General features: G+C 38.7%; 1 protein-coding gene across 20 annotated transcripts in view; it reads right to left on the bottom strand.

Annotated features, from left to right (window-relative positions):
• Nucleotides 1–27,629, bottom strand: part of NRXN3 (neurexin 3) — a 2,041,643-nt gene that overhangs the window by 1,912,877 nt on the left and 101,137 nt on the right. For all 20 annotated transcript variants that reach the window (XR_012486454.1, XM_074289860.1, XM_074289857.1 and 17 more), the window contains exon 2: nucleotides 21,269–22,701. Coding sequence is in view for 19 of the 20 variants with exons in the window: in XM_074289860.1 (XP_074145961.1) it covers nucleotides 21,269–21,977 (709 nt within the window). In the remaining variant the exon portion in view is untranslated. The remainder of the gene's footprint in view (nucleotides 1–21,268; nucleotides 22,702–27,629) is intronic.

Genomic DNA, 27,629 nt, shown 5'->3' on the forward strand with positions numbered 1-27,629 from the left:
CCTGAGTTAAAGTCACCCAGATTAGCAAAAAAGAAAACAAACAATTCATTGATTCTTCCAGTCTCCTTTTCTGGCTCTTCATCCAGACTAGGCTTACTAACCTTGGGTAGAGTAAGAAGCAGGGCTTCTTAAACTTTTTCCATTTGTGACCCCTTTTTGCAAATTTTTATGTGGTTCCAGGTACATAAACATATAAGATAGATACACAAATAAAACATTTACTGATAACAAATCATAGTTTTGCAACACCCACATCCAGTTATGAAAACTTATACTGGGTCATGACCTACAGTTTAAGAAGCTAGGTCCTATAGCTCTCCATTCTGAATTCTATTCTTTTCTCCCTCTGGACTATTTCACTTGCTAGTTTTTTCAGCCTCCATTTGATCATTTAGCATCTCCATGCAAATGATTCTCATTTTTTTAGCCAATCATAATCAGCCTCCTACCTCTAACTGCCTCTTAGACATCTGCAACTTGATGGCCAAGACGTAGGCATCTTAAAGGCAACATGACCAAAGCTGAACTCGTTATCTTTCCCAACAAATTCTCCCCTTTTCCTAACTTAGAGGCATCTAAGTGCTCAGTAAATAAAGTGTTGGTCTTGGAGTCAGGAAGATTTAAGTTTAAATCCAGCCTCAGAAACTTCCTTGTTGGGCAAGTCATACCCTCTGTTTGCCTATGGATCACAGCCTTGTCAAAAAAACAAACAAACAAATAAACAAACAAAACAGTGATTCACTAGAGAAGAAAATGGCAAACCACTCTAGTATCTCTGTCAAGAAAACGCCATCAACAGAGGTCCATAGGATCACAAAGAGTCAATATTGAAGAACAAACTTTCTAACTTCCCTATTATTGTCAAGGACACCATTATCCTCTCAGTCACCTAAGCTCAAAACTTGGGTATCATCCTTGATCCTCATCCAATTTGTTGCCAAATCCAGTCAATTTTACTTGGGGAAGAGGGAGAAAAAGCAAAGAAGAGTTATATACTTCTCCTCTCCTCTGGTATGGTCATCACTCTAATACAGGCTTCTCAGCACATCATGCCTGAACTATTGCAATGGTTCATTGCTTGGTCTTCCTGACTGTATTTTCCCCCTCTAGTCCATCCTCCAGTCAGCTTTCAAAGTGATCTTACTAAAAATCTGACCTTCCAATCTATGGATCATGTCACTATACATGCTATTCAATCAACTCCAGTGGCCTATTGCTTCCAATCTTAAATATAATAATCTCTGTTTAGCTCTTAAAATCCTTCATGATCTACTCCCCTCAGGTTCCGATACTTTAGTCCTGAATATGTACTCCATGATACACACTTCTTGCTGTTCTTCAGTAATGACACACTTCCTACCCTCTGCAATTCTGTTTTCATCAGCTCTCCCTTATGCTTAGCATTCTCTTCCTCTAAGTTTCCCTGGCTTCCTACAAGTCTCACCTAGAAATCTCACTTTCTTTTTTGTTGTTACTGTTGGTTTAACTTTTTTTTTTATTGTTTTCTTTTTTCTAATAATACATGTACATAACTTTTTAAAATATGCATTTATTTATGAATCATGTTAACATATGATTCATAAAGTAATATGTACTAAAAATAAATGAATTTACTAGAAAAAAAGAACTAATGAGACAGGATATATCTCACCAATATTTTTATTTATTTTGTTTTATCTGCTGTTTTAAGAAGGAAAAAGAGTTTTATATATTCCGGGATGAGAAAGTGGATATGTTTGCTCTGTCTTCCCTCAGTTAAAGAGGCCCTGATTATGTCAGAACTGCCCCCCCCCCAAAAAAAAATGAATCATGTTAGGAGAGAAAATAAAAAACAGAACAAGAGGGAAAAACAATGAGAGAAAATAAAACAGAAAAAAAAGACAAAAAAGTGAATGTGACATGTATTGTTTTATATTCATTTTCCATGATTCTCTCTCTAAAGGCAGATGGCATTCTCTATCCAAAGTTTATTGAGATTGCCTTAGATCACTGAACCCCTGAGAAGAACCAAGTCTTTCATAGTTGATCATCAATAAAACCTCACTTTCTACAGCAAGCTTTTACTGACTCCCCTAGATCTTTGTGCCTTCTCTTTAAATATTATCTCCAATTTATCATGTGGTCAGGGCTGTTTTTTATCTTCTTTGAACCTCAGTACTTAGCACAGTGTCTGATAGAACAAAAATGCCTCCTACATGCTTGTTGAATTGTCTAACTCTCCTCCCCAAGACAATTTTAAAATCAGAAAAATCTATTCACTTCCTGGAATGGGGGAAGATATTACCTCCTACAAAAATAGGGAAGGGGGGGGTGGCAGATCTATCACCTTTCGTTGTTACAAGGAATTGCTTTTAAAGAATTTCCTACTGAACAAAGCAAACCTTCCACTTAATTTTAGAGAATTGGTTGGGGCACTGAGGGTTAAGTGATTTGCCTAGTGCCAGTCAATATTCCAAAGACAGGACTTGAACTCAGGTTTTCTTTGCTCTCTGTCCACCATTCCATGATGTCTCCCAATATTATTTCAGTTCCTCAAAATAGAAAAGTATCACTAAGATGAAAACATCGGAATTCTTGTAAGTCATAAGCAGGAAATGAAGATAAAGGGGAGGGAATAAGAATTTGTTAAGTACCATGTGTCAAGCACTGTACTAAGTACTTTCCAAATATTATTTTATTTGATCCCATTGTACAGTTGAGGAAATTGAGGCAGACTTGCACTGAGCCACATGGTTAGAAAATGTCTGAAGCTGGCTTTGAATTCAGGTCTTCCTGCCTTCACCACTGGTTAAACAATGATCCACTTAATTGCCTCATAATAACATAAGAAAAGAAATCAAAGAACTAGAGTCTAAATAGAGACTATTGCTGTGGAAAGAGCACTGATTGTGAGCCTGGGCATCTCCATTATAGCCCTAAGTATGGCTCTGTCATGTCTTGTGTGACTATGACAAGGTACCTCACCTGTGTTCATTTTCTTTATTTGTAAAATGCAGGAGGGAGAAAAGTTACTGTCTGAGATCTCTCCAAGTCCTATGATTCTATTTGATTCCCAATTCAGGTGCTAAACTTTGTATTATTGAGATGGCCAACATCACTGCAAGTTTGTTAACCTCTGAACTTTGAGGCAAGGAGCTTCCTTTCTCCAGTTTGTCCTAAACCTCCAAAATTCATGAGTCTGAAAAACAAAGTATGAATTCTGATAACACCCTTCCCAGCCTTGTGTTCTTCTGAATGATGTCCCACAATCACAGAAGTAGACTGCAAAAGTGAATTTGTTATTACTGGGGAGGGAGGGAGTAGGAGGTTAAGGTGGTGGTGGTGGGGTAATCTTAAATATTTCCGTTTTTTTTTTTTCTTTTATTTATGTATTGTTACCTTTTGAGTTCTGAGTTGCCTCCCTTTTTCCCTATCTTGCATTTGAGGTCAACATTTGATACAGAGATAGATAGACAGACAGACAAATAGATGGAACCCTATATACATATTTCCACATATAAGTTCTTTCTTTTGGAGGTTATTCCCATGTTCTTAAATGGCAAATGGATACAATTCAAAAGAATGCAATATAAGTGACTATATGTGGGTGATCTCAGGTATATTAGCCTGCTGCTAGGTGAGACAGTTCATTTCCCTCAAAATGACTTGTTCCTATCATATCCCAGCTGGGTACTGAGACACCAATTTTTCCTGATAAAGATGTAGAAAGGAGTTCCCACTGTTCCTTCCATTCCTCCCCCTTCCTGCTTTCACTAACTTATGCTGGGTAAGCAACTTCAGAGCGTTCAACAGTAATGTGAAACATACAACACAGCTGGGGGAAAATTCCTCCCTGTGTCCTGAAATTCCTGGAAAACTGTGACCATGCAGCAGGTGCTCAGAGAGCAAACACTCCTTCCCCCACTGCACTTCCTGCCATCATAAAGTGAAGAGGAAAATGGAGAGCAGTGGACCAAAGTGAGGATTTCTTCAAGGGTCTTTTTCCTCTTTCCAAACACTTGTCCCGGGGCAGAAACTTTAAAAACCTGGAATCACTAACATTTCTTTTGTGCTCTCTTTCTCAATCAAATGAGCCTATCCTATTCCCTTTCCTACTCTCTTTCTACAATTGGAAACACTGATTTCCCTAATTATTTCATTTGCAAAACAGTGTCCTATTTCTGCCCCACCCGCAGAAGGGTCAAACCTTACAGACCTCCCTTCTCTTTAGACTATCTATCATACCTCAGCATACAGTTAGTTTAACTGGAAAACAGTTGTTAGGGGTTAGAGATTTGAGCCTCAGGGTCATAGTAATTTGTCTAAAGTCAATGAAGTTCTGAGAGCTTTAGGTTCCTAGCACTTACGACAGAGCCTAGCACATGGTAGGTGCTTAATAAAGGATTATTGATTGATCTGTATAATAAGGGTTTTGGAACTTAGTGACCTAATAATTTTATTAAGCTAAATCCAATGTTTTTTATTCCAATCATCTTTAGAAAAATCTATCTTTTACGTTTTAAAAGGGTTTCTCCCTCCCCAGAACATTCATAATATTTTGTACTTCTCATGATACATCACATTTTAACAAGTACTATAAGCATGAATATAGTCTCTTTCTACTAGGTGGTAACCTGCAAAAAGCAATTAATAGGTCTTATTTTTCTCTGTATCCCTTATAGGAATACAATCCCTCATGAAAAATCTGAATTCAGATGAATGAATATTGTAGTAAAATTTAATTGAGACTAGTTAATTATGTGAATGATGATCATACTAAAAGATCTTTTAAAATCTAAATTAGAAATTTTTAAATACATTTTTACTATTAGAGAATATTTCTTAACTCAGACTAGACAACCCTAATTCCAGTTAATTCGTTTATCTATTCATGGTTACCAAGTGGAGAATTTGATGGGAATTTCAGGTAATGCATAAGATACTTTTAAATGAGCATAACAATTGCTTATATATAAATAACCCTTTCTCATGTATTTCAGAATAGTAGATAATAGTAACTTTGTTCTTTTTTTTAAACTCTCACCTACCAAATGTGCTTACACAATTAATTTACATGATGAGAAAAGTTTCCTCATCAACTGAAATTATGAATGAACAGAATCTCTGAAGGAGCAAGGTTTTCGTATATTGCCTATGTCTAAATTGCTGGAACTTCTTTTAAAAATCTTTCCAGAGCCAGGTCAAAACTGAACACAGGAATGGAATTTGGTTTTCGTATTGCTATATTCAATTTACAAAGCCAGGAAACTGAATTAAAACCACAACTACCAAATATACTGAAAAACACCCTCCATATAAAGAGGACAAGCTGTACTGGTTCCAAGAGAGTAAAGCATTATTAAATGAAGCCAATAGTAAAGGAGTCAATTGTGAGAAGCAGATGAGTATGGAGGATTAAATAGTGGAACTGGAGCCAGAAAGACCTGAGTTTGAATGCTGCTTCAGATATTACTAGTAAGTGGCTCTTAGTATGTTATTTAAATTCACTCGGTCTGTTTCCTCATTTGCAAAAATGAGATGAATTCAATGTCCCCAAAGGTCCCTTCCAGCTCTAAATTTATGATCTTTTATTTAAAAAAAGAAAATGGAGGCTAACTAGGGTTATGAAAGCTATTATCTAAAAGAAAATATTGCCTCTGGAAAAGGAACTGAGCTTCACAAGTCATGAAAGAAGAGTCAGATTTGGAAGAAACCTCAAAGATGACATAAACCCTTCAACATCCCCAACCTGTAATATTTCTATTGATAGCTTGTTACTTTGTAAAGTAGCTAATCTAGTTTTCCATGCTGGGTAGCTCTAATTTTTGTGTGTCATTCTTCATGGTGAACTGAAACTTAGTTGCTTAAAATTTCCCATAAATCCTGTTATATATTTCCAAGCAACAGAAAATTCGTTTTCTACCTGTTTTTACAGACAGATCTTTAGATAACTGAATGCAACTATGAAACCTGCCCACTAACCAACCCTCTCCGCTCTTTTCCAGGACTCACTATGAACTAACTAACTATGAAATACTGGGTCCCTGGGGTTGCTGGATTAAGTGGGGGAGGGGGGTGGAGATCAGTTCAATTTATAGTCCCATCCTCAGTGGAGGTTGTAGGTAGCCCCATTTTGCTGTGTCTAATCAGAAATACAAATTCTATCAAATACTGAAGTTAGATTTCCCCTATAAATCTGTCTATGGCCCACACCATCTTTGCTAGACCACCTTTGGGTTAGCCCGCTGCCAAGTTCTATCTCATGGTGTCTTTCTCCTCACCCTTCCCTCATACCTCCTGATGTCTTTCTCCTTCTTATAGCTAACAAACTCTTTTGGGGGTACTAAACTCTTCTATGGATCTAGCCTACCAGTCAATGAAATATTCCCACTTCGTGGTATATTCCCTTTCTCCTAATTAATTGTGAGTTCCCCCTTGGGGATTTGTCTTTTGCATTGTTAGTTGCTATATGCTCTCCTAATTTTATTTCATATTTACCATCCCTGGTGTCTAATGTATGTCTTCATTTTGTCTGTAACCTCTTCTCCTAAATTCTCCTAAATTTATTACATGACCAAACTCAAACATTTGGTGACTCCATGAATCACATCATTCATTTGATGCTGAATCTGAAACACATCAACTGGGCCTTTCAATCTCTACAGAACTTGGTCTCTTCTCATACAAGCTGCAACCTTTAATTCATACAGAAGACTGCGTATTCAAAGGTAGTAGTATTAGTATTAGAATTTATCATACTAATGGAGTTGTTCAATCACATTTGACTCTTCATGACCCGTAGGACCAGAACCCTCCATTACTACCCTTGGGGTTTTCCTGGCAAAGATACTGGGGTGGTTTGCCATTTCTTCTCTAGTATGTTAAGACAAACAGAAATGATTTGGTAAACGTCTGAGGCTGGTTTTGACCTCATTTTCTTGACTCCAAATCCGGCATTCTATCCTCTGAGTCACTTAGTTGCCTCACTAGTAATAGTATTAGTAATAATATTCATCCTTTGCATAGTCCTTTAAGTTTTGTGAAGAGTTATTACAAACATTTCACATTTGATCCTCATAATAACTCTGGAAGATAGGAGCTGTTATCCTTATTATGCAGATGAGGAAACTGAGACAAACGGAAGTAAGTAATTTGTCCAGAATTACACAGCTAATAAGTGATGGGGACTGGATTTGAACTCAGGTCTTCCTTAACTCCAGATCCACTGTTCTATCAAGTCACTTAATGGCTGAAAAGAATACTTTGCTTCCACCTAGATTAAATAGTTGGGATCCTGGTTTCCAAATTGCAATATGTGTGCAAATACTGGAATAGATACCCAATAACTCTTACAATTATATCATTTTATATATCTCAGTGGAAAGTCTCTACCAAAAGGTAAAATCTGCTTTCAATGTATACCAGGATCTATGCCTCCAGTGTGATTGGTACCTTTCAAAATTAAAAGAAAAAGAAAAAGAAAAATGATATCCTTAGTGGACTGATTTCAAGTAAGTGGCACGTGTCTATTTAGTGGTTTACACCTCCACATGTGTATGTAGATGATCTATGTAAAGTACATTGTAGACCTTAAATTGATATATAAATATACAAGCTATTAGTACAACTATATAAACCCATTCCCTATTTATACACATGCCTTAATTAAGGACCCAGAAAAAGAATACTCCCTTGGGTTTTGTATCTTATGATTCTTGATGAGTGTCTCCTCGCACACATTCCAGAAACATGAATCGCGAAACCCAACTGAGCAAGTAGAACATGCATTAAGACTGCGAAAGCTGATAGGAGCCAAGAGACACATTAAAATGTAGCCACTAGTTATATATTCTACACATACAAAATAGCCAACAATCTCCATTAAAGCAACATTGAAAACTGGAGAGTCAGGAAATGCAAACACTGAGGTTCCAGCAGCAACTAAAATGCAGAACGCAGCTGCTCTTTCTGACTTAGCAACAATTTGTGCATTATTGTTTGTGGGGTTAACTTCCATTCTTTCCCTTCCCCCGCAAAAAATAAAAAATTTTTAAAAATTAAAAAATTACTGCTTACAGTTCAGTAAGGTAATGCCTGTCATTGAGACCACAGCTTGGAAGCTAGTGACCATTTAACAAATTTCAATGCTAGGACTAAAATGAAAATGAAATTCTAAAGAACTAGGTGGGGGAAATTCACTTTGTTTCCAGTAGCCTCAGAAAAATGACTAAAGAAATGTATAGATGAGGTGCTATAGGTATCTTCATTCACTTGGGGTTCTTGGCAGAATTATAGAAATTGCCACTTGCCCAAAAAAACTAACCTCCCCCCTAAAATGTCTTTCAGCCCTACCCTTAGACTTAGGATAAGGATAATCTGAGTTCAAATCTAGCCTCAGATGCTCATCAGATTCCTCATCTATATAAATGGGATAATAATAGCAACTACCTGCATGGATAAAACAAGATCAGATTGGTAAAGTGTTTTGAAAACCTTTAAACTGTCACATATTTCCTAGTTGAATGACTCTGGTCAAGACACTTAACCTTTATTGCCTCAATATCCTCAATCATAAAATGGGGATGATAATATTTCTCTCCTAGAGTTGTTGTGAGGATCAAAAGAGATAATATGTTTTAAAACAAACAAACACTTTCATAGTGCCAGCCATACAGATTACAAATACACACACACCTACATGCACATATAACCTTCTTTCTCCCCCTTTCTCCTTCTAGCAGGGCAAAAAGGGTTAGAATACCAAAGCACCAAAAGCTAAGGAAATGAAGGTGGAATAGATAATTTCTAGGGCCCCTTTCTAAATCTATAACCCAAAAAACCAGACTACTCTCCTTTTTCATTCTTGCTCCAAACTACCATAAATCTCTTCAAAGACCACTGGTCCTCCAAGAATTTCCCTCAAAGGTCTCAATGATTTCAACATTGACTCTTCCTCCCCTCTCAAGTCCAAACATCCTACGATTTGCCATGGAGGGCTCTGGCCCTTTCTGAAAAGGAAGGGAGCCCAAAGGAATTAAAAGAAAGTAATGAATGCCATCCAACTTTCTAACCTCTCTGTATTCCTTCCTCCACCTGGGTCATAGACAAGCATCCTCATCTTTATTTTTTTATCTCCTTGCAAGACTTGTACCTTTGTCCCTAAAAAAAAAAAAAAAAAAAAAAAAAAAGCAATTTATTAAGTAAATAAGCTATATATATTCTCTCTCCATGTTTTTATATTCTCCAAAGAATGAAGGCAATGCTTATCTACAGGAGAAGTTATTGAATTCCACTAAAAATGCCATTGATCTATGAAATGTACTGCCAATCTCCCTATCCTTCCTTTTCTAGGCATTCAGGACTAGAGACTGCTGCAAGTCCCTAAGGAGTTTTTCCAATACCACAGAATAATCCCCTTAGGAAACTAAGAAAGTAGCCCCATAGGAAGTAAATTACTGACTACAGATTGAAATTCAGACTGTGGATTCAGGGTAGGGACCATAGGTATGTCTACCAGGGAAAGAAGAAACTAGCTGTACTGAATAATTTGAAAAATTCTTCTCGTATCATTTCAAATCAGTTGGTCAATAAGCATTTATTTAAGAACTTAAATTGTGCCAAGCACTGAATCAGAAGAAATAGAGAAACAAAAATGAGAATAGTCCCTGTCTTCAAGAAATATATATTGGGGAAGAGAACAATAGATATGTCAATTCAATGTTTTGCTGTGTCCTAGTCATTTTCAACTCTTTGTGACCCTATTTGGAGTTTTCTTGGCAAAGTTACTGAAGTGGTTTGACATTTCCTTCTTCAGCTCATTTTCCAGATGAAGAAATAGAGGTAAACAGGGTTAAGTAACTTGTTCAAAGTCCCACAGCTAGGAAGTATGTGAGAACATCTTTGAACTCAAGATGAGTCCTCCAGACTTTAGGCCCAGTTCTCTATGCACTATACCACCTAGCTGCCCTAAATGAAAAGTATGGACAAGATAAATGAAATCATTTCAGGGGGATCCTAGTTGCTAAGGGAAACTAGGAAACATCTAAGATAATATTTCCATTGTACTTTAAAGTAATCGAGCTTTCAAAGAGGAAGAAGTACATTTCAAGCATTGGGGATAGTTTGTACAAAAGCATAGTGGTGGGAAATGGAATTCTGTGTAAATAGAAAAGCAAATAAACCCATTTGGCTAGAACCTAGAGTGCTTTTAGATGAGAAATAGATTATGAATTTGGAAAGAGAGCTTGGAATCAGACTGGAAAGGACCTTGAAACACCAGAAAAAAGAATTTAAATTTGATACTAAAGGCAAAAAGAAACAGAAAAAACTTTTAAGCAGGAGAGTGACATATTTCAGGATTTTATAACATGCAAGTAGATTGGATTTAAGCATAGGAGGACTATGTAAGGTTACCTGCCTCACTTTCTCCTCCAGAGCCATCTGGGTTTAATCACCAGATATAGATCAAGATGATTGGAGATGGCCTTAGATGCAATGGAAGACCTTGGTCTTTTTAAGTTAAGGTGTTCAATAGGTCTCAGTTTGAGGCCACATCCATTTAGTGATTAAAGCTAGGTGGAAGAATTGATGAAAGAGTCAGCTTGTACTGCTCTTGAGATAATTATTCAATTTTCTTGCTGCATGTATGTAACCTATATCAAATTGCTTGCCTATTCAATGAGGGGGGAGTGGAAGGGTGAGAAGGGCTTAAATTCAGATGGCAGCCATGGAAAGAAGAGGACCAATGGATACAGTGTTGAGAAGCAGCATCAAAAGGACTTGACTACTGAGAAAAGGAAATTAGGAAGGAAACAAGTTCTGATTTGGCATAATAAACTTGAGATACATATGAGATATCTATTTCAAGATGCCCAATAGAAAGATGATGATTCAATACCTAAGAGCTATGAACATAGATATAGCAGAGGGACCTTGTTATTCACTAATTTTTCAACTGTGTCTGATTCTGCATGATCCCATTTAGGGTTTTCTTGGCGAAGATATTTGATTAGTTTGCCATTTTCTTCTCCAGCTCATTTTACAGATGAGGATACTGAGGCAAACAGGGTTACATGACTTTCCCAGAGTCTTGCAGCTAGTAGGTATCTGAGGTAACTCAGGAGGATGACTCTTCCTAATTCCAAAACAGAGATTTTAGAGTCCTCTTTTTAACAGATAAGCAAAGTGAAGCCCAGAAAAGTTAAATGACTTTCTAAATAGCAAAACCAGAATTCAAATGCAAATCCTATTTCTCCAAGTTCTTTGGTCTTTCCACTGCAATCTTCCTGCTCCAAATTCAGATAGAAGTCATCCACATAGAAATGGCATTTGAATCCAAACATAGTAGGTAACACTTAAAATTGAAGTCAGGAAGACCCAAGTTCAAATCCTTCTTCAAATACTTGCTAGGCAAGTCTCTTAACCTCTGCATGCCTCAGTTTCCTTATCTGTAAAATAGGGATAATAATAGTCTCTACATCCCACAGTAGCTGTGAGGATCAAACAAGATACTGTAAAGCATTTTGCAAACATTAAAGGGCCAGAAGTAGGAAAACCCGAAAAGTGTAATGTTACAAAATTCAAATGAGGAGACACCAAAAAGAAGGAGAGAAGGAGGCCTGAAAGAAATGGGAATGATAATCACATTCATTCGACAAATATTTATTAAACTCCTACTAAATGCAAGACATTGTGCTAACCAATAGCAAGGGGAGAATGGGACATTTCACAGTTAGGTAACTGGTACCCAAAAACAAGTTAAACTAACACAGTTCATGTTCCAGGTTTTCAAATCAGCCTCCCCTTCACCTCCACCCACTTCAAATTGCTCCAGTTACCAAACAAAGTACCTTTCACTAAAGAACTTAAAGCACCCACAATTTCTGGGTCTGAAAACAGAATAAGTTTTATCACAGAGACAGACTGCTGCTTTACATGATCAGTACAGGGTCAGTTTATTTTTAAAAGCTGGTGATGATGCTGCGTCCTGAAAATCTTTGGAAAATACATTATTTAGAACCATTGCAAACTGGGGAAACAAGGATTGAGAATAGATCTATATGGTGACACATTTAAAAGGGACCCCATATTACTTTTAAATAGGTCACCCAAAGACATTCATTTCTGAAAAACAACAGTAGTAATGTCATCCTGCTAGTAAGTCTATTCCTAAAATATATCACAGGAACAAATAGGCTGGACCATCCTTTGTCTTTTTCTTTTTCCATTCAAGTGTTACTTGGAGAGCAATCCCACAGTGATCCATAGCAAGCAACTTTACTATAAAGTCTTAGGGCCTAGGGAGTGAGGGGGGAAAGGATGCCCTCCCTTTCACCTTCTATCAATCTATAACAAAGATTCCCTATTTTGTTCCTTGCTCTCATGGCCTCCTTATGCATCCACTTGCTTTATGCACTTTCCTCTTTCCATCATTCCCCACTCACCCATCAAAGTCTCTTCTGTGCCACCTATGTACAATTTTTTTTTCTTCTGACTTTGGGAATTATAACTTTTTCTGTGATGAAGGTTCACTAGGTGAGGGAGAAAGAACCGCAATATATCCAAAGTCAACACTGTTGTCATGGGATAGCAACAAGTGACAAAATGAGATAGAGATAGAGATAGAGATAGAGATAGAGATAGAGATAGAGATAGATGGAGAGGAACAGGGAGAAGAAGAAAAAGAGGGAGAGGGAGAAGGAGAGGGAGAAGAGGGAGAGAGAGAGGGAGAGAACATGGAAGCAACAGGAGGGAGAACTATAAATTCATTCAGGAACCACATCCATTATCACCATATCTGAGTGCACAGCTGTGAAATTCCAGGGATCTGAAATGCCAAAAGCTTGATGAAGATGCAGAACTATTCAGTTCAGCAATCCTTCATTAGGGGTAGCTGGGTTCCAAATCCTTCTCCTAAGATCTGACTGTTGTGGCACCCAATAACTTGATACAATAGTAGCTCCTAGTCCAAGAAATACTTGAGGAACAGAAGCAGATTTTTTGGTAATTTTTTGCTAATATCCACTGCAACTCTCAGAGAAGTCAAAGTTTTAGGAATGATTAGCCACTAATCTTGAAAGAATAGGAAACTTTTTCACCCATATAATTATAGAAATAGAATTTGTATTAAGTAAATGATTAATAATCCATTTCAAAGTATGTGAGCAAATTATTTGTGGTAAGCAAACCCAAGGATATAAAAGAGCATAGATATCTTAGAAATAAGTACCAAAGATAGGGACTCTCAGATTCTAGTCAAAATATTTGGAATTTTCACCCAAGTAAAAATTATCTATATTTGCCTTCATATCCCATTACCAAAACAGAGATCCCTAGTAGATAGTTTCCTTAACTATAAGATAGGGATAATCAATCTTATTGTGAAGATCAAGATAAAGAGTGCTTAAGTAACCTCTGAAAAGTGATGGCACTTTACAAAAATCATGAATCATAGCGAGTGGGAAATCCATGAACTTTTCATAAAATCAGGACTTGCCCTGAATGGTCTTAACAGAGAACTTCAATTACTCTTACAATGTTCTCCATGTTAAGTTCCAGTTGCCTGTAAGACACTATAGAAAGACTATAAAGACTGAACCAGGCAAATCAAAACTCTGATACATTTATGTATCCCCAAATGACTTCCTCCCCAACTCTCCTCATATTCTTCCTCATATAGAGTGGAGTAGAAAAGACTTGGTTTAAAAGAGGTATAGATCAAAAACCACTTCCCACCCAACAGTTTACATCTTCATCTTCTCACTGGGCCCATACATTCTGTGAAAGGAAGGGCAGCTATCCAACTGGCTGCTGTCACATACAATCCATTCTGGGGGTCCTTCCCAAGAACCTATATCAACCTTAGGATTCATTAACTTCCCAGTTCTGGGTTCCTGGAGCCATCTGATGATGAAATGCAAAAGTAAATGTATTTGCAATGTCAGATGCTACTTCAAGACTCTTGGCAAAATGCCCACAAAATCTTAGTATTAGTTTCCCTCCTCTACTTTCCTCCTGCCATTGAACCCTGCCAGCCCCCTCCCCAGCCCCTCCTCCAATGTTTTAGAGGCAAAGCCAAACAGCTGGCTTCAATGTTTTCAGAATAGGGAAGGGTGGCTGCTACTCTACTGGAGGAAGAATGAGGGAGGGTTTCCTCTCTTTAAAGGAGGCAGAGACGTGATGGTGGGGGAATTAAAAAAAATTGCTGTTCCCTTCACAGTTAAAAGTGTGATAATTAGAGCAAGAGGCAGGCTGCTGCTCTGTCATTTAGCATACAGCATACCCAGGAAATCTCATTTGGTAATCAAAGTGGAGACAGAAGGAAAAGGAGCAATCAGACCCCTATTCAGGCTCCGTTTAGAAACAGCCCCTGCTGGCTGGCTTTGGTCGAGAGTGTGAAGCCAGGCAAACCTGAGGCTGGGGTTGCTGTTTGAAAATCAGGTTAGGGGTATAGTTTTAGCACCAGTAGGTCATTTTAAAAAAAAAAAGTCTTCTGCCTCCAAGTTGGCCTCCCAGCAGCTGCCCAAAAGGAGGAAGGGAAGGTTCCTTATTAACCTCTGATTCTTTACACACTCCCCTTCCCCATTTTCATCTTTATCTCCTTCTCCCTACCCCCATAGCCTGGCCAGGGCCCACTCAGTATTCATACAAGTTAGGAACAATGCCAGCTGCAATTAGGAGCCTAAGTGTGCGTGAGGGGGAGGTGAGAGAGGGGGCAATGTGAGAATACACAAATGCACCAGGGGTTTTGATTTGACTGGGCTAATCCTTATAGTCTTGCTAATAGGCAGCTGGAATTTAGCATGAAAAAACGTGTAAGAGTAACTGAGGTCTGAGTTAAGACCATTCAGGCCGAGTACTGCTTTTATGAAAGGTCCATAGGTTCTCCATTTATTTAAAGAGTATTTCAAACTTCTCTCCATTACAAAAAAAAAAAAATTCACTTTACAGTATATAATATATATTTTAGGACAAGCATTTGTGTCATAGTCCCAGAGGATTCTGAATTACTGGGTTAGGCAGTAGGAATAATAATAATAATAATGATGATTAGCATTTGTAGAGTGCTTCAAGGTTTGTAAAGGACATATCTTATTTGATCCTCATAACAAGTGCTATCATTATCCCTATTTTATAGATGAGGAAACTGAGGCAAGTTAGGTGATTTGCCTAAAATCATAACTAGTAGGTGTCAGAGGCAGGATTAGAATTCAGGTCTTCCTGACTACAAGTCTAGCAGCCTCAATAGGAATGGTGAAAGGAGAAGCAAAGGGGAAAGGAAGCACTTTATTAAAGTAGAAGCACTCTTGGTTTGGAAGGAGGAAAGCAGAATGTGAAGCACTATGGCAAAATGGAAAGGGGGATGGATTTGAATTCAAGGAGACTTCAGTTAAAATCCTTTCTTTCTCCCTTAGTCCCTGTGTGACCTTGGGCATCTAAATACCATCCCCCTCCCAAACATCAATTATTCCACTGCCATTTTAAATTCCAAGTCTCACTCCCTACTTTATAATGACTTTGAATCTTTTTATACTAAAGCTCAAATCTTACCTTCTGCAGGCTTTTCCTGATTTATTCAACCCCATCTTCCCATCCCATTCCTATTGCCTCCCTTCTGAGGTTACCTTCCGCCCACTCTATGAAAATCTTTATACATATATGTGTGTGTGTGTGTATATATATATATATATATATATATATATATACACACACACACACACACACACACACACACACAAACATACACACATATACATATACACAGAAGTTGTTTTCCTGGTGTTTTCCTCCGACACCCCTTGGGATATAAGCTCATGAAGGGATCCCTTTTTTTGCCTTTTCCTCATTCCTAGTGCCCAATACAGAGCCTGGGAGATAGCAAATGCTTAATAAATGCTTGTTGACTGACTTAAATTGGATTGGAAGTAGATAATCTCAATTGAAGAAACATTTATTAAGTATCCATTCCCTGGCCTCTGACACATTATTGCTACATAACCCCAAACAAATCATTTAATCCCTTATGGCTTCCAAGCAATTTTTAAATTATTTATTATAGACAAGGTATCAATCTGCCATTGATGAAGGGAGTTTCTACAATGAAATTTCCCCTCAATGATAAACTCAAAGTTCTAAACAACAACCCCAAAACAGCCTTTATTCATTCTTCTTTCTTGAGTTTGATCCAAAAAAATGTTAAAACTGCATCCTGGTTGTAGTTCTCAATTTGGTAATACTGGAGAGAAAGAATGAACAATGCAAGAATATTGTGGTTTCTTCTTAACTAGTTATAAAAGCTTTTATGAATTTATATTCAATAATATGCATAAAAGTAAACACACACACACACACACAGGAACGTATACTTAGAAAGGGATGTACTTCATATATGAGATATCTTGCTACATATGAGAGTAGAGAAAAATAAAGTGGAGACATCTTTAATCTTTTTTCTTGCTTATAAGAAATTAACTTCACAATGGGTAGAAATTTCAGTAAAAGTAGTATTGAAACATATCAGAGTACTGGACCAAAACAGTACATCTGTCATATGTTTGAAAAATCAAAAATATGCCCATTCATAACAAAAGATTGTTATTAGGATTATTAGGATTGTTATTAGGACCCAATAAATATCAAGCTCGTTTCAAGGCAATGACACAGACTCTAAGTTATCCATGAGTGGGTGATCATCTCCTTTGCCAATTATTTTCAATGACCTGGAAACCCTTCCCCAAAGGCTAGCCAGTCAGTTATCTAAGAACATGGCCACCAATCAAAGGAAAGAGCTAAGAAGAGGTCACGGCTGGGCAGAGAAGCAAAATGAGTATATGTATCTCTCTGGCAGTGTGCATAGCTCTGATGTCATTACAAAGCCAAAGGATTTGGGGGGCATTATCCACCATTTTGTCTTTCATTTCATTTACTCCTCTGTATGACAGAGAAAAATTAAGAATTTTAGCAGACAAGCAAAATTTCCATCCCAGTTAGTCAAATAAGTCTTGAGGAGCAAATTATTTCATTATGGCAATAAAAATTCAAAAGGTGGGCATCCAGAATCTTGCCTCCTCCTGTTCCTGCAGTAATGATTTATGGAACTGGCAATTGAGCTAGCAAGCTTGTGTTGATCTTTACCCACAATGCTTTCAACTATCCTGGCCTATAAGGAGAAATACTGGGAGCAATAGGGAGATCTGGTACAGAGCAATATTCCAACCTAAGGAAGTATTCCCCAAGTGAAACATCTGCTCATAATATCAGGCTTTTGAGTCTGAACAGGTTGAAAAACCAGCTAATCTATGTCCTATATTAAGTTACTTGCCTTCTCAATGAGGGGGGAGTAAAGGGAGGGAGAATTTGGAAATCAATTTTTAAAATAAATGTTGAAAATTGTTTTTACATGTAATTGGGAAATTAAGTAATAAATAAAAACCCAGCTGATTGTGATTTTTAAGAAAAAAAAATTTAACCAGATTTTAAAACAACAGCTCCGTCTGATCTTTGCTGTAGATTCATTTCTTTGAAGTATAGAACTACTTTGGAGGTCACTGAAGGGAGGAGGCATCCCCCCCCTTCAAGATATTCAAATGGACCACACTAAGAACAGTGCCAGGCTGACTAGAAGCTAATGGACCACAGAGCATACCTCTAGCATGCCAAGAGCCACATTAATCTGAAGTTGCCAAAAGTCTTATAACTTTCTCCACTCATTTAGCCTTCTTGGTGTGAAGCAGAGGTTTACCTCATTCCCTGATGGCCCTAACTTCCTTGCCCTGTTTAGTTCCCAGAAAAAGCAATAGGAGATGCCCCTCTCCAGGGAACAAGAAGACTTGGGCAATCAGTGTCTAATACCAACTCCCAGAGAAAAGAGCTTGCCCATTTGAACATGATAAGGATAAAAATAGGACTGAAATTGTGATTTCAATTGTTTTGATTATGATTTGCATTATTTTCAGTAATAAAGGCAATTCTTGGATCAGGAAACTCCCTTTACCAATGCAAGTAATCACTTTCTCTGTAACTTGTAATCTTAGATAAGTTCTTAAGGTTTTTGGTGATACCTTTAACAATCTACTGAAATCTGAGGCCCCCATCTCAGAATAAATGTAGAAAATAAATATATAAGTTATAAAGGGATTCAAGGCAGAATGAGAAGGGAACAAGCATATATTAAGTACCTATCATGCTAAGTAATATGCTAAGAACTTTATAAATATTATCACATTTGATCTAATTAAAATGAACTCCACTTATCAAAATATGAAGAAAGGGAAAAAAAATTCACAACTGCCAAATTACCCTTCTCCCTTCCACCCAGAGTTACCTTAAGAAATTAGGTAACTTACTTAAAGTCACAAGCCAGTAAGGGTCAAAGTAAGACTTGAACCTTGGGTTCTGAAGTCAGCCTTCTATCCATTAGGTCATGATGCCTCTGAGTATAATGATATATTTAATTTACGAAAACTCAATGCCTCCCATCTTCCCAGCTTTACTGCATTATCTTTAGGAAATAGCTAAGTAGAGGTAAGTACATTTTTCAATTTTATATGCAGATCTGCTTGACATTTAGCAACTTCTGTGAGTGTGTGTGTGTGTGTGTTTTTAGGAGCTCTTTACACGTGAGGTATTTCCCCTAGCTCAGTCTCTAAAAATTAACTGTGTGGAGAAAAAACGAATATTTTCTAGTAGCATGCAATGCACTGATGTGATTGAGTAAGCATTATTGCAATTACTAGACTCAATAGGCCCCAGATTGTCACCAGTGAGCTTTACCACTCTCCTCCCTTTGAGACGCTATCATCCCCTGTTCCTCTCTACCAAATTTGCTACAAAGTGGTTTCCACTTGGTTTCGTTGTTTATTTAGCAGCAGGATGAATGAGTTATGTTGTGGTTTTGACATCTACAGACACAGGTATCAATCAATAGCCACGTAATGATCTGAACTTTGTCGAAAGACCTCATTATTAAAATATACATGTTGCATTTAGCTATTAAAAATCAATTATATCCCATCTGCTCTGAAGAAACTCCATTGAGGACTGAAAACACACACACACACACACACACACACACACACACACACACAGATAAGAAAAGGGAAAAACAAATTGTACATATACATAGTGCAGAGATTCCATCCCGCTGAAAAGTGCTGATCCAAACCTGCCCAGAGGAAATGAGTTCCTTAAAACACAAAAAATGCAATCAAGGATAATCAGCAAGTTAACTACACATTTGCAAACACCCCTTCCCTGGAAAGAAAGAATGCCAGACTTCAGTACTTCAAAACAAGTTCCAAGGGTAGAATAGATCTCTCTGGATAAAAGAAAAAATAAGTGATCATGTCAGCGTCTTCACAGAGAATTTTACCCATCTTCAGACTCTTAAAACAGAACTTTGCCCACTGTTAAAGATGACTTAGGAGCCAATGACAAATCCAGAATGCACTCTGAGCATGGTTCCCACACATTTGTATTGTCACATTTCCTAGTGTGGTTTGGAACTTGGAATAGTGAAATTGTTGCTGCCCCTGCCACTTTCTCCCATTCCCTTCTTCTGATGGTTCTAGAAATGAAAAATGAAAATATTACCATCAGTTATCATATCCCACCCATGTAAAGAGAGCTATACTGTAAAATCCAGTAGAGAAATGAGGAAAAAGAAAACTGTGGGAGCTCTCGTTCAGTGAACCCACAGTCCAGGAACAAGATCTCTTACTTTTATAGACGTTCCAGTGTGAAAGTCACCTGTAAACTAAACACAGATTTTAAAATTAGATTTTTAAAAATCAGGTCAATTGCAGCTTTCTTTGAGCATGGAGTTGTCCAGAAAGCATCCAGACCAAAGCTTGCTTATGCAACTAATGGCAAATTTAAAAATCAGTCCAAGTTGTGAAACATAGGGATTACCCCCAATGAGAATCCCGGGCATTAAGCAGTAAGAAACAAATGTCAGTCCCTCTCACCTGTCCTCCCACTGACAATACCTCCACCCCAGGACACTGCCATAAAGACCACAAATTTGAAGGGGTTCATTAAAACCAAGGGGGATTAATTTCTGGCTCTTCCTTCCCATATGCCCTTGAAGAGAGGCTTCAGGAAATACTTAGGGTATCCTATTGATCTTTCTAGTTAATCCCCAAAACAAAGCTCTTAGTTAACTGATACAAAGTAAAAAAAGCTTCACCACCACAGACCCATTGATACTATATTTTGGAAATGGATGGAAAAATTGACAGATTTAAAATCCAAGCCATTTCTCCAGATCAAATTCCAAGACAAACTAACAGTTAAGTCTCTGTTCTAAGAGTAGATTATGAAATCTGAACCACATGCTTCAGGGTGTCAACAATAGAAGCAGGTATACTTATCTGTTCTTTGAGCCACAGCTCATATTTCAGAAAATTCTCCAAGGTTTGCAGAGCATTCCTAGACTCCTTGGTTACATAAATTATTGAACTGTCAATCCCATCCTATACTTTTGTTTCATGTGAGAAGAGGGAGGACATGACACCCCAGATATAAACAGTAGCTTTTGTTAAAAAAAAATTGTGGGTTAACAGCTGGGAATAGAAAGACACCATATGAGTGGCCTCATATAGCTACTTAACAACCACCAGGATGTCCAAAAAGAGAATTACTATTCACATTCATGGGAGCTTCAGTGAGGCCTTATAAGCCAGCTCCTCCTTAAGGTTCACCTCTATTTTTTTGATGCTCTGAATAAAAAGTTCCACAGGAACTATAGAGACAGCAAGGATGAGAGTTTTCTTTTCATTTCCAGATGCTCATGGTTCAAAAGGGGACAGGAGTAGTTGCTCTGAAATTTATTTCTTGTCTTCTTACCAGTGACAAAACTTAGACCATGGGAACCCTGGGTATTCACTTTAGGGGAATGAGAGACATGAATAGTCCATTCCAGTTTGCTTTCTGAGGAATGAGACCCAGGATGAGATCCCTAGTTTGTGAAACAGTGACTCTCCAGGCTTCAAACTTCATTCTAGTCAGTCCTGTGGAAGCTGCCCTGGAAGATAAGAAATTGCAAACCCCCACCACCTTCTCCTAGGAGATAAGGCTCTTCAGCTTACAACACAAGGAAGTGGATGTTACAGAATAGATCCATTCCCTTCCCTCTACCTACACCAACTGGAGCCTTCTGAAATCAAATTGGTCAGTCTGTGGTAAAAATAGGGAATGGGGGTGTGTGTATATGGTGTGTAGTGTGTGGGTGCATGAGGGCAGAAGGGAAGAGTGCTGAGGTTGGGGTGAGATAGAAGAAAGGCAGCCTTACCTTCGGAGCAAAGCTTGCCGCCATAGCCAGTGGCAGAACAGTCACAGGTCGGGTGGCCATCCAGGAGGAAACAAACTCCACCATTCTCACAAGGGCTTTCAGCACAAGGACCCTCAGCCTCCACCTGGGCCCCCTGGGTCCCCAGAAGACGAGGTTCTGAGTTGCCATATTTAAGATCCAGAATAAATCCCTTGAAGGCAGGCATGGTCTGTACACCTTCCAGGGTCAGGGCAGAGGGCCTTATGTCAGCTGGGACCCCTCCAATAAATAAATCACTGACCACATCCATGTGGGGCCGTTGAGGCTGGACCTCCCCAGGCCTGGCCTCCCCATCCAGCACAAGGACAGTCCTCATTCGGTCACGGCTCACCATAAGGAAATGCCAGCTGCTATCATTAACCTGCTTGTCCGACAGCACGGCTGTCTCAGCACAGTCCACACTGAAACGGAGCTGGACGCGACCATCCACCAGCGAGAGGCAGAGGAAGTCGCAGACGCCGCCATCATCCAAGTAGAGAAGCAACCCAGCTGAAACGTTGGTCTTGAATTGGAAGCTCAGGTCACTTCGAGTACTGGCATCCCAGCGGAGGTAGCGGGCCCATTGGTTCGGAAGGCCCATGAACTCCAGGCCCAAGCACAGCCCCAGCAGGGAGCCAAGCAGAACACTGAACTTCAGAGTGAAGTAGATCGAGTGGAGGGTGAAGCCCATGGCTGCTCTTGGGTTGGGTACAAAGCTGTGGGTGAACTAAGCTGAGGGAAAGGAGGGGAAGCTCGGGGAATAGTGTATGACTCTGGATAATAAATAGAATGTCAAATTGAAGAAAGAGGATAAGATAGAACACAAGAAGGTCAAAATAAGATGCAAAGAGAGAGGGAAAAAGACACTGTGTATGTGACACCAGCCAGATATCAGAAACAGATATAACCAATAAATCTTTCGAGAACAAAAGAGTGGAGTTGGAAGGGGCAACAGAGGGAGAGGAGAACAGGAAAGAGTGGAGGAAAGGAAATTGTTCCTCTCCAAGAAAAGATCTCAGCTATCCATGTAGATCCGGAGGCCTTGATTCCAGGAGAAGAAACAGAGTGGGTTTGGAGAATCCTTCAGGAAATGCTCTTCCCTCAAAAAAGGTCCCTATGCTACTCAAACCCCAGATGTCACTGGGGAGCTGGACTAATGGGCAGCAACAATGTTGGAAGGAAGAGCAGTGAGGTGAGCAGACTGAAGGGCAGGACAAGGACCAATCCTGGAGATCTAACTCCTAGTGGCAGGAGACAGGATGGATGAGGGTCGAGCAAAGCGGAGAGCTCAGGCAGAGCACAGCTCCTAGGAGAGCAGAAGCAGATTCAGGCTTCATGGTGGGTGCCAAAAGCAATCCAGCCCATAACTCACCCCCTGGCACTCAGAAAGGCTCCGAGCAAAATTCCTGCAGAACCTGTGAGGAAGGGGGAGAGATTGAAAGGGGGCAAGGGGAGGGGAAGAAAAAAAAGAAAGAAAAGCAGTGTTTAGTAAAATGTTCCAGAAGTTTATCCCACCCTTCCCACTGCCCTACCATCACCATGCCCAACTCTCAATATTTCAAATCAAGTATGTTTCTAGCACCTATATTATGTATTGTGAATCAGAAGTTTCCTACAAGGCTTGGCTATTCTCAAAATCTATAATGATACTATCTTTCTTTAATCCATCTCTCTGGGGTGTAGGAGAAGTTGTACAGGGAGAATTTTGCTCCGACATGTTCACTGAACTCAATTCTCTTTGTTTCATATACATTTCCCCCCACATTTTAAAAGTATTTTATTTTTCCAAATACAAGATAATTTTCAACATTCACTTTTGCAAAACCTTGTGTTCCAAATATTTCTCCCTCTTTCCCCTTCATTCCTTTCCTCAAAATAACAAGCTATCCAATAGTTTAAGCGTGTGCAATTCTTTTAAACATACTTCTATATTTGTCATGCTGTGCAAGAAAAATCAGATCAAAAAGGGGAAAAAAAAAGAAAAAAGAAGAAGCAAACAACAATAACAGAAATGGTAAAAATACTATGCTTTGATCTAAATTCAGTCTCCATAAGAACTCAGTTTTCAATAGTGACCAAGATATTTTGAATTCAGTGGCACATTTCATAGTAGTTTTTTTCATAGTTCATAGTTATCATACCTATTTTCTTTTTTCAATTTTTTACTCCTGTCTTTTTTTATCACATTTTTTCCTGACACATCTCTGCTCCATTCCTTGTTTCCCTAGAAAGACAGTGTAAAACTAAAACCAGAAAGTAATAAAAAAAAAAACCTCTTAAAACAGATAAATAAGTATTGACATTAAAAAAGGAACAGTTGTTAATAAAATTATTGATCATAGAGTTTCTTTATATAGCAAAAGAGCTTAGTGCATTTTGGGTATTACATTTAGAAAAAAATTCTGTTGTCACACTTTCCAGGAATATGGACATAGAAAAAGACAAATATCTCTATAAAATAAAAAAGAATCATCCCTCCAGAAATAAATCAATTACACTGCAAGTGGACCAGTGGAAAGAGAGAGTATAGGAGAAGCAGTAAGACTTGGCATCAGTAGAAGAAACAGTGTCATTGTAGCCAACCTTTATAATAGATCAAGGTCCTACTTTGTCTTAATTTACTTAATCATTTCTTCCCTCCACAATCTTTCCAAAAAGAGGACAACAAATATTCTGTGATTTATGGGAACTTGGGGAAAAGAGAAGAAAAGTGGAGAGAGGGAGAGACAAAAAAAGAAGGAAGAAAGCAAGGAAGGAGGGAGGGAAGGAAGGAAGGAGGGAGGGAGAGGAAAGGAAAGAAGGAAGGAAGGAAGGAAGGAAGGAAGGAAGGAAGGAAGGAAGGAAGGAAGGAAGGAAGGAAGGGAGGAAGGGAGGAAGGAAGGAAGAAAGGGAGGAAGGGAGGAAGGAAGGAAGGAAGAGAGGGAGGGACGGAGGGAGGGAGAGAGGGGGAAAGAAGGAAGGAGGGGGGGAGGGGGGGAAGGAAGAAAGGAGGGAGGGAGGAAGGAAGGAAGGAAGGAAGGAAGGAAGGAGAGAGGAAAGGAAGGAAGGAGGGAGGGAGAGGAAAGGAAAGAAGGAAGGAAGGAAGGAAGGAAGGAAGGAAGGAGAGAGGGAAAGAAGGAAGGAGGGAGAGAGGGAAGGAAGGAAGGAGGGAGGGAGGGGGAAGGAAGGAAGGAAGGAAGGAAGGAAGGAAGGAAGGAAGGAAGGAAGGAAGGAAGGAAGGAAGGAAGGAAGGAAGGAGAGAGGGAAAGAAGGAAGGAGGGAGAGAGGGAAGGAAGGAAGGAGGGAGGGAGGGGGAAGGAAGGAAGGAAGGAAGGAAGGAAGGAAGGAAGGAAGGAAGGAAGGAAGGAAGGAAGGAAGGAAGGAAGGAAAGTATAAGGGCCCTTTAAATGGGCGGCACCACAGCGCAACAGGAGATTGAGTGTCCTGGAAGTAATCTCTGTGGATATTAGGACTGCCCTGGGGGTGGGATCTTGGCCATACTGAGATAGCTTCGTAATGGGTGACGACTCTCTCACTGGTTGGCTGTGTGTGTGACTTTACAGGCCCTCTATAAGCCCACTGCAGACAGCAGTTGCTCTTTTTAACCTGGCTCCCTACCTGGGGTAGCTGAGCCAAGTGGATGGATAGCCCAGAGAGATAAGGAGTTTGGTAGTGAACACGTGGGTCTTCTGACCAGGTGTTCACTAGGGAGCCAACAAGTCAGGGTATTATGTGAGTAGGTATAATAAAGGCTTTTAAGATTACACGTGGCTGTTCTTGAGTGCGCTATTGGTTATTAAACTACAATTCAAGAAATCATGGCCAGAGACCTTTGAAGGCCTCAGAGGAGGCAAGCTGGGTAGAGTTGACACTGCAAAGGTCAGTGGTCAAAGGTACTCTGTTGGGCCTAGGACAGACTGGTAATAGTAACTGCCAGGAGGGCATGTTATAGGAAGGAAGAAAGGAAGGAAGGAAGGAAGGAAGGAAGGAAGGAAGGAAGGAAGGAAGGAAAGGAAAGGAAAAAAGAAATGGAGGAGGGAGAGAGAAAGAAAGAGAAGCATCCTATTTATTCATAAATGACAGAGAAATGAGAGTCAAATAGTATTTATAAGCCAGAAATTTTTGATGATCTTAGAGTAGCCAGATTACAAAATCAGAGAATTTGAGCGTTGGAAGGGATCTCAGTGGCAATCTAGTATAATTTAAATATGACAAAAACCCTCACTCTAACATACTCAGCAAATAGTTCTTCAGTCTCTGCTTGAAGATAACCAACAAGTGGGGAATCCAGCACTTCTCTAAGCAGCTCATTCTACTTTTGGACAAATCTAATTATAGGGATTTATTGTTGTTATTGCATTAAGCCTATATTTGAATCTACAACTTCCAGCCATTTTATCTGGTTCTGTCCTCTGGAGCCAAAAAGATTAAATCTTATTCTTCTTCCATATTATACTTTTTCAGATACTTTAAGATGGCTACCATCCCCCCAATCCCTAACAATATCCTTTTCTCCAAATTAAACATTCAAAATTTATGCAATCATCATATGACAGAGACTCAAGGCTTTTTATCAGCCTAACTGTCCTTCTCTAGAAACTTTACAGCTTAATGTCCCCTTTAATTGCAGCACCCCAAACTGAACACAATACTCCAGATGACATTTGACAAGGGAAGAGGAGAAGGTATACCCTTCTTAATGTAGCCTAAGATTACTTGAGCTTTTATGTCTGTCACAAGTAAACTGCTACCCCATGTTGAGTTTGCAGTCCACCAAAACCCAAATTATTCTCAGAAAATTCTTGTCTATCCATTCCATGCAATCTACTATTTCTTACATTTATTCTTTGTACCCAAATGAATTTGTCCCCAAATTGTGATTTGTCCATACAGAATTTCATCTTATTAGATTCCGTCTAATGCACTAGCTTCTCAAAATTTTTTTTAGATCTGGACTCTGTCATCAACTATGTTAGCTATTCCTTTCATCCAACTTGATGTCAGCTGCACATGTGACAAATATTTTATCTATGCTTTTATCCAAAGCACTTAAAATGTTCAGCAGCATAAGGCCAACCAAGTAAAATCTCTAGGCCTCCTCCTTGGAGACTTCCTGACATGTTGATATTGAATCAACTATTTTTGAAGGCCAGCCATCTATCCACCTAGTTCTGAATCTATCTAAACATCTTTTCATCTATTCCATATTTTGCCATCTTCTCCACAACAATATTATGAGAATATTCAACTGTGCTAAAATCTAGGTAAACTATATTCACAGAATTCCTCACAGACACATTTAGTGATTCTGGCAAAAAAAAAAAAAAAAAAAAAAAAAAAGAAAAGAAAAGAAAGAAAGAGGTTAGCTTGACATGATCTACTCTTGATGAAGGCATGCTATTTTTTTTCATCACTGCTTTCCTTTCTATATATTTGTTAACCATATCTATATTTGACTAGAAATTTTCAGGAACTAAAGTCATGTTCCCACATAATGAACTTTAACAGATTCTGGGTTTTTAAATGGGGACATTTGCCTTTCTCCAATCTTGGGATACCTCTCTCCCCTTTTCTGTGACCTTTCGGGTATCACCAACAGTGGTTTAGCAATTATACCAGTCAATTAGCAGATATTTACTAAGCACTTACTATGTACCAGGCACTGTGCTAAGTACCGGAGATATAAAAACAAAAATTTGGCAGGTCATTCAGTACCCAAGGATGTAGTTCATCTGTGCCAGGTAACTTGAATTCATCAGGAACAAATAAGTACTCTCCTACTATCTCATGTATCAAGTCCCTATTAGTCATTTTTGCTCTGTTATTTCCAATGTAATGATTCTTCTCCATTGCAGAGAACAGAAACAAAAGGTAGTAGGTCTTTTTACTTTCTGTTACCTGTTATTGTAGTCCCATTCACCCATGGCAAAGGTTTTATTCCTTTCATGATTCCCTTTATTTCTCCCAATATAGCTTAAAAACAAATGAACAAACTTTTGGTTGTTCTGTAGCTTCCCTCACCAACTAGAGTTCATTCCAAGTGTGAATATTGCCACTATACATTTATAGGACTATGCCATACTTTTGTATTCATTCCTTGTTATCTGGTTTTGTTTCTATCTTCTGTCCATTTATTAAAGAAAAAAAAATTATTGTGTACATAATAGTGCCTGCAGTTCAGAAGCAGAATAGTATGGAAAAGGCACTTCTGTATCTTTCTAAGCAAGAGCTTATTGCCCATTATGAGTCAATCAGAAAATGGAACAAAAGGGGAAAAAACCCCTAGGCCAAGATGGTTGAAACCCAATAGGATCCCTATGCTGGGTAAAAAATAAAGTCCAGATTGAAGTGAACCAAGCATCAG

This window comes from Sminthopsis crassicaudata, chromosome 2, assembly GCF_048593235.1.
Source record: "Sminthopsis crassicaudata isolate SCR6 chromosome 2, ASM4859323v1, whole genome shotgun sequence".
NCBI lineage: Eukaryota > Metazoa > Chordata > Mammalia > Dasyuromorphia > Dasyuridae > Sminthopsis > Sminthopsis crassicaudata.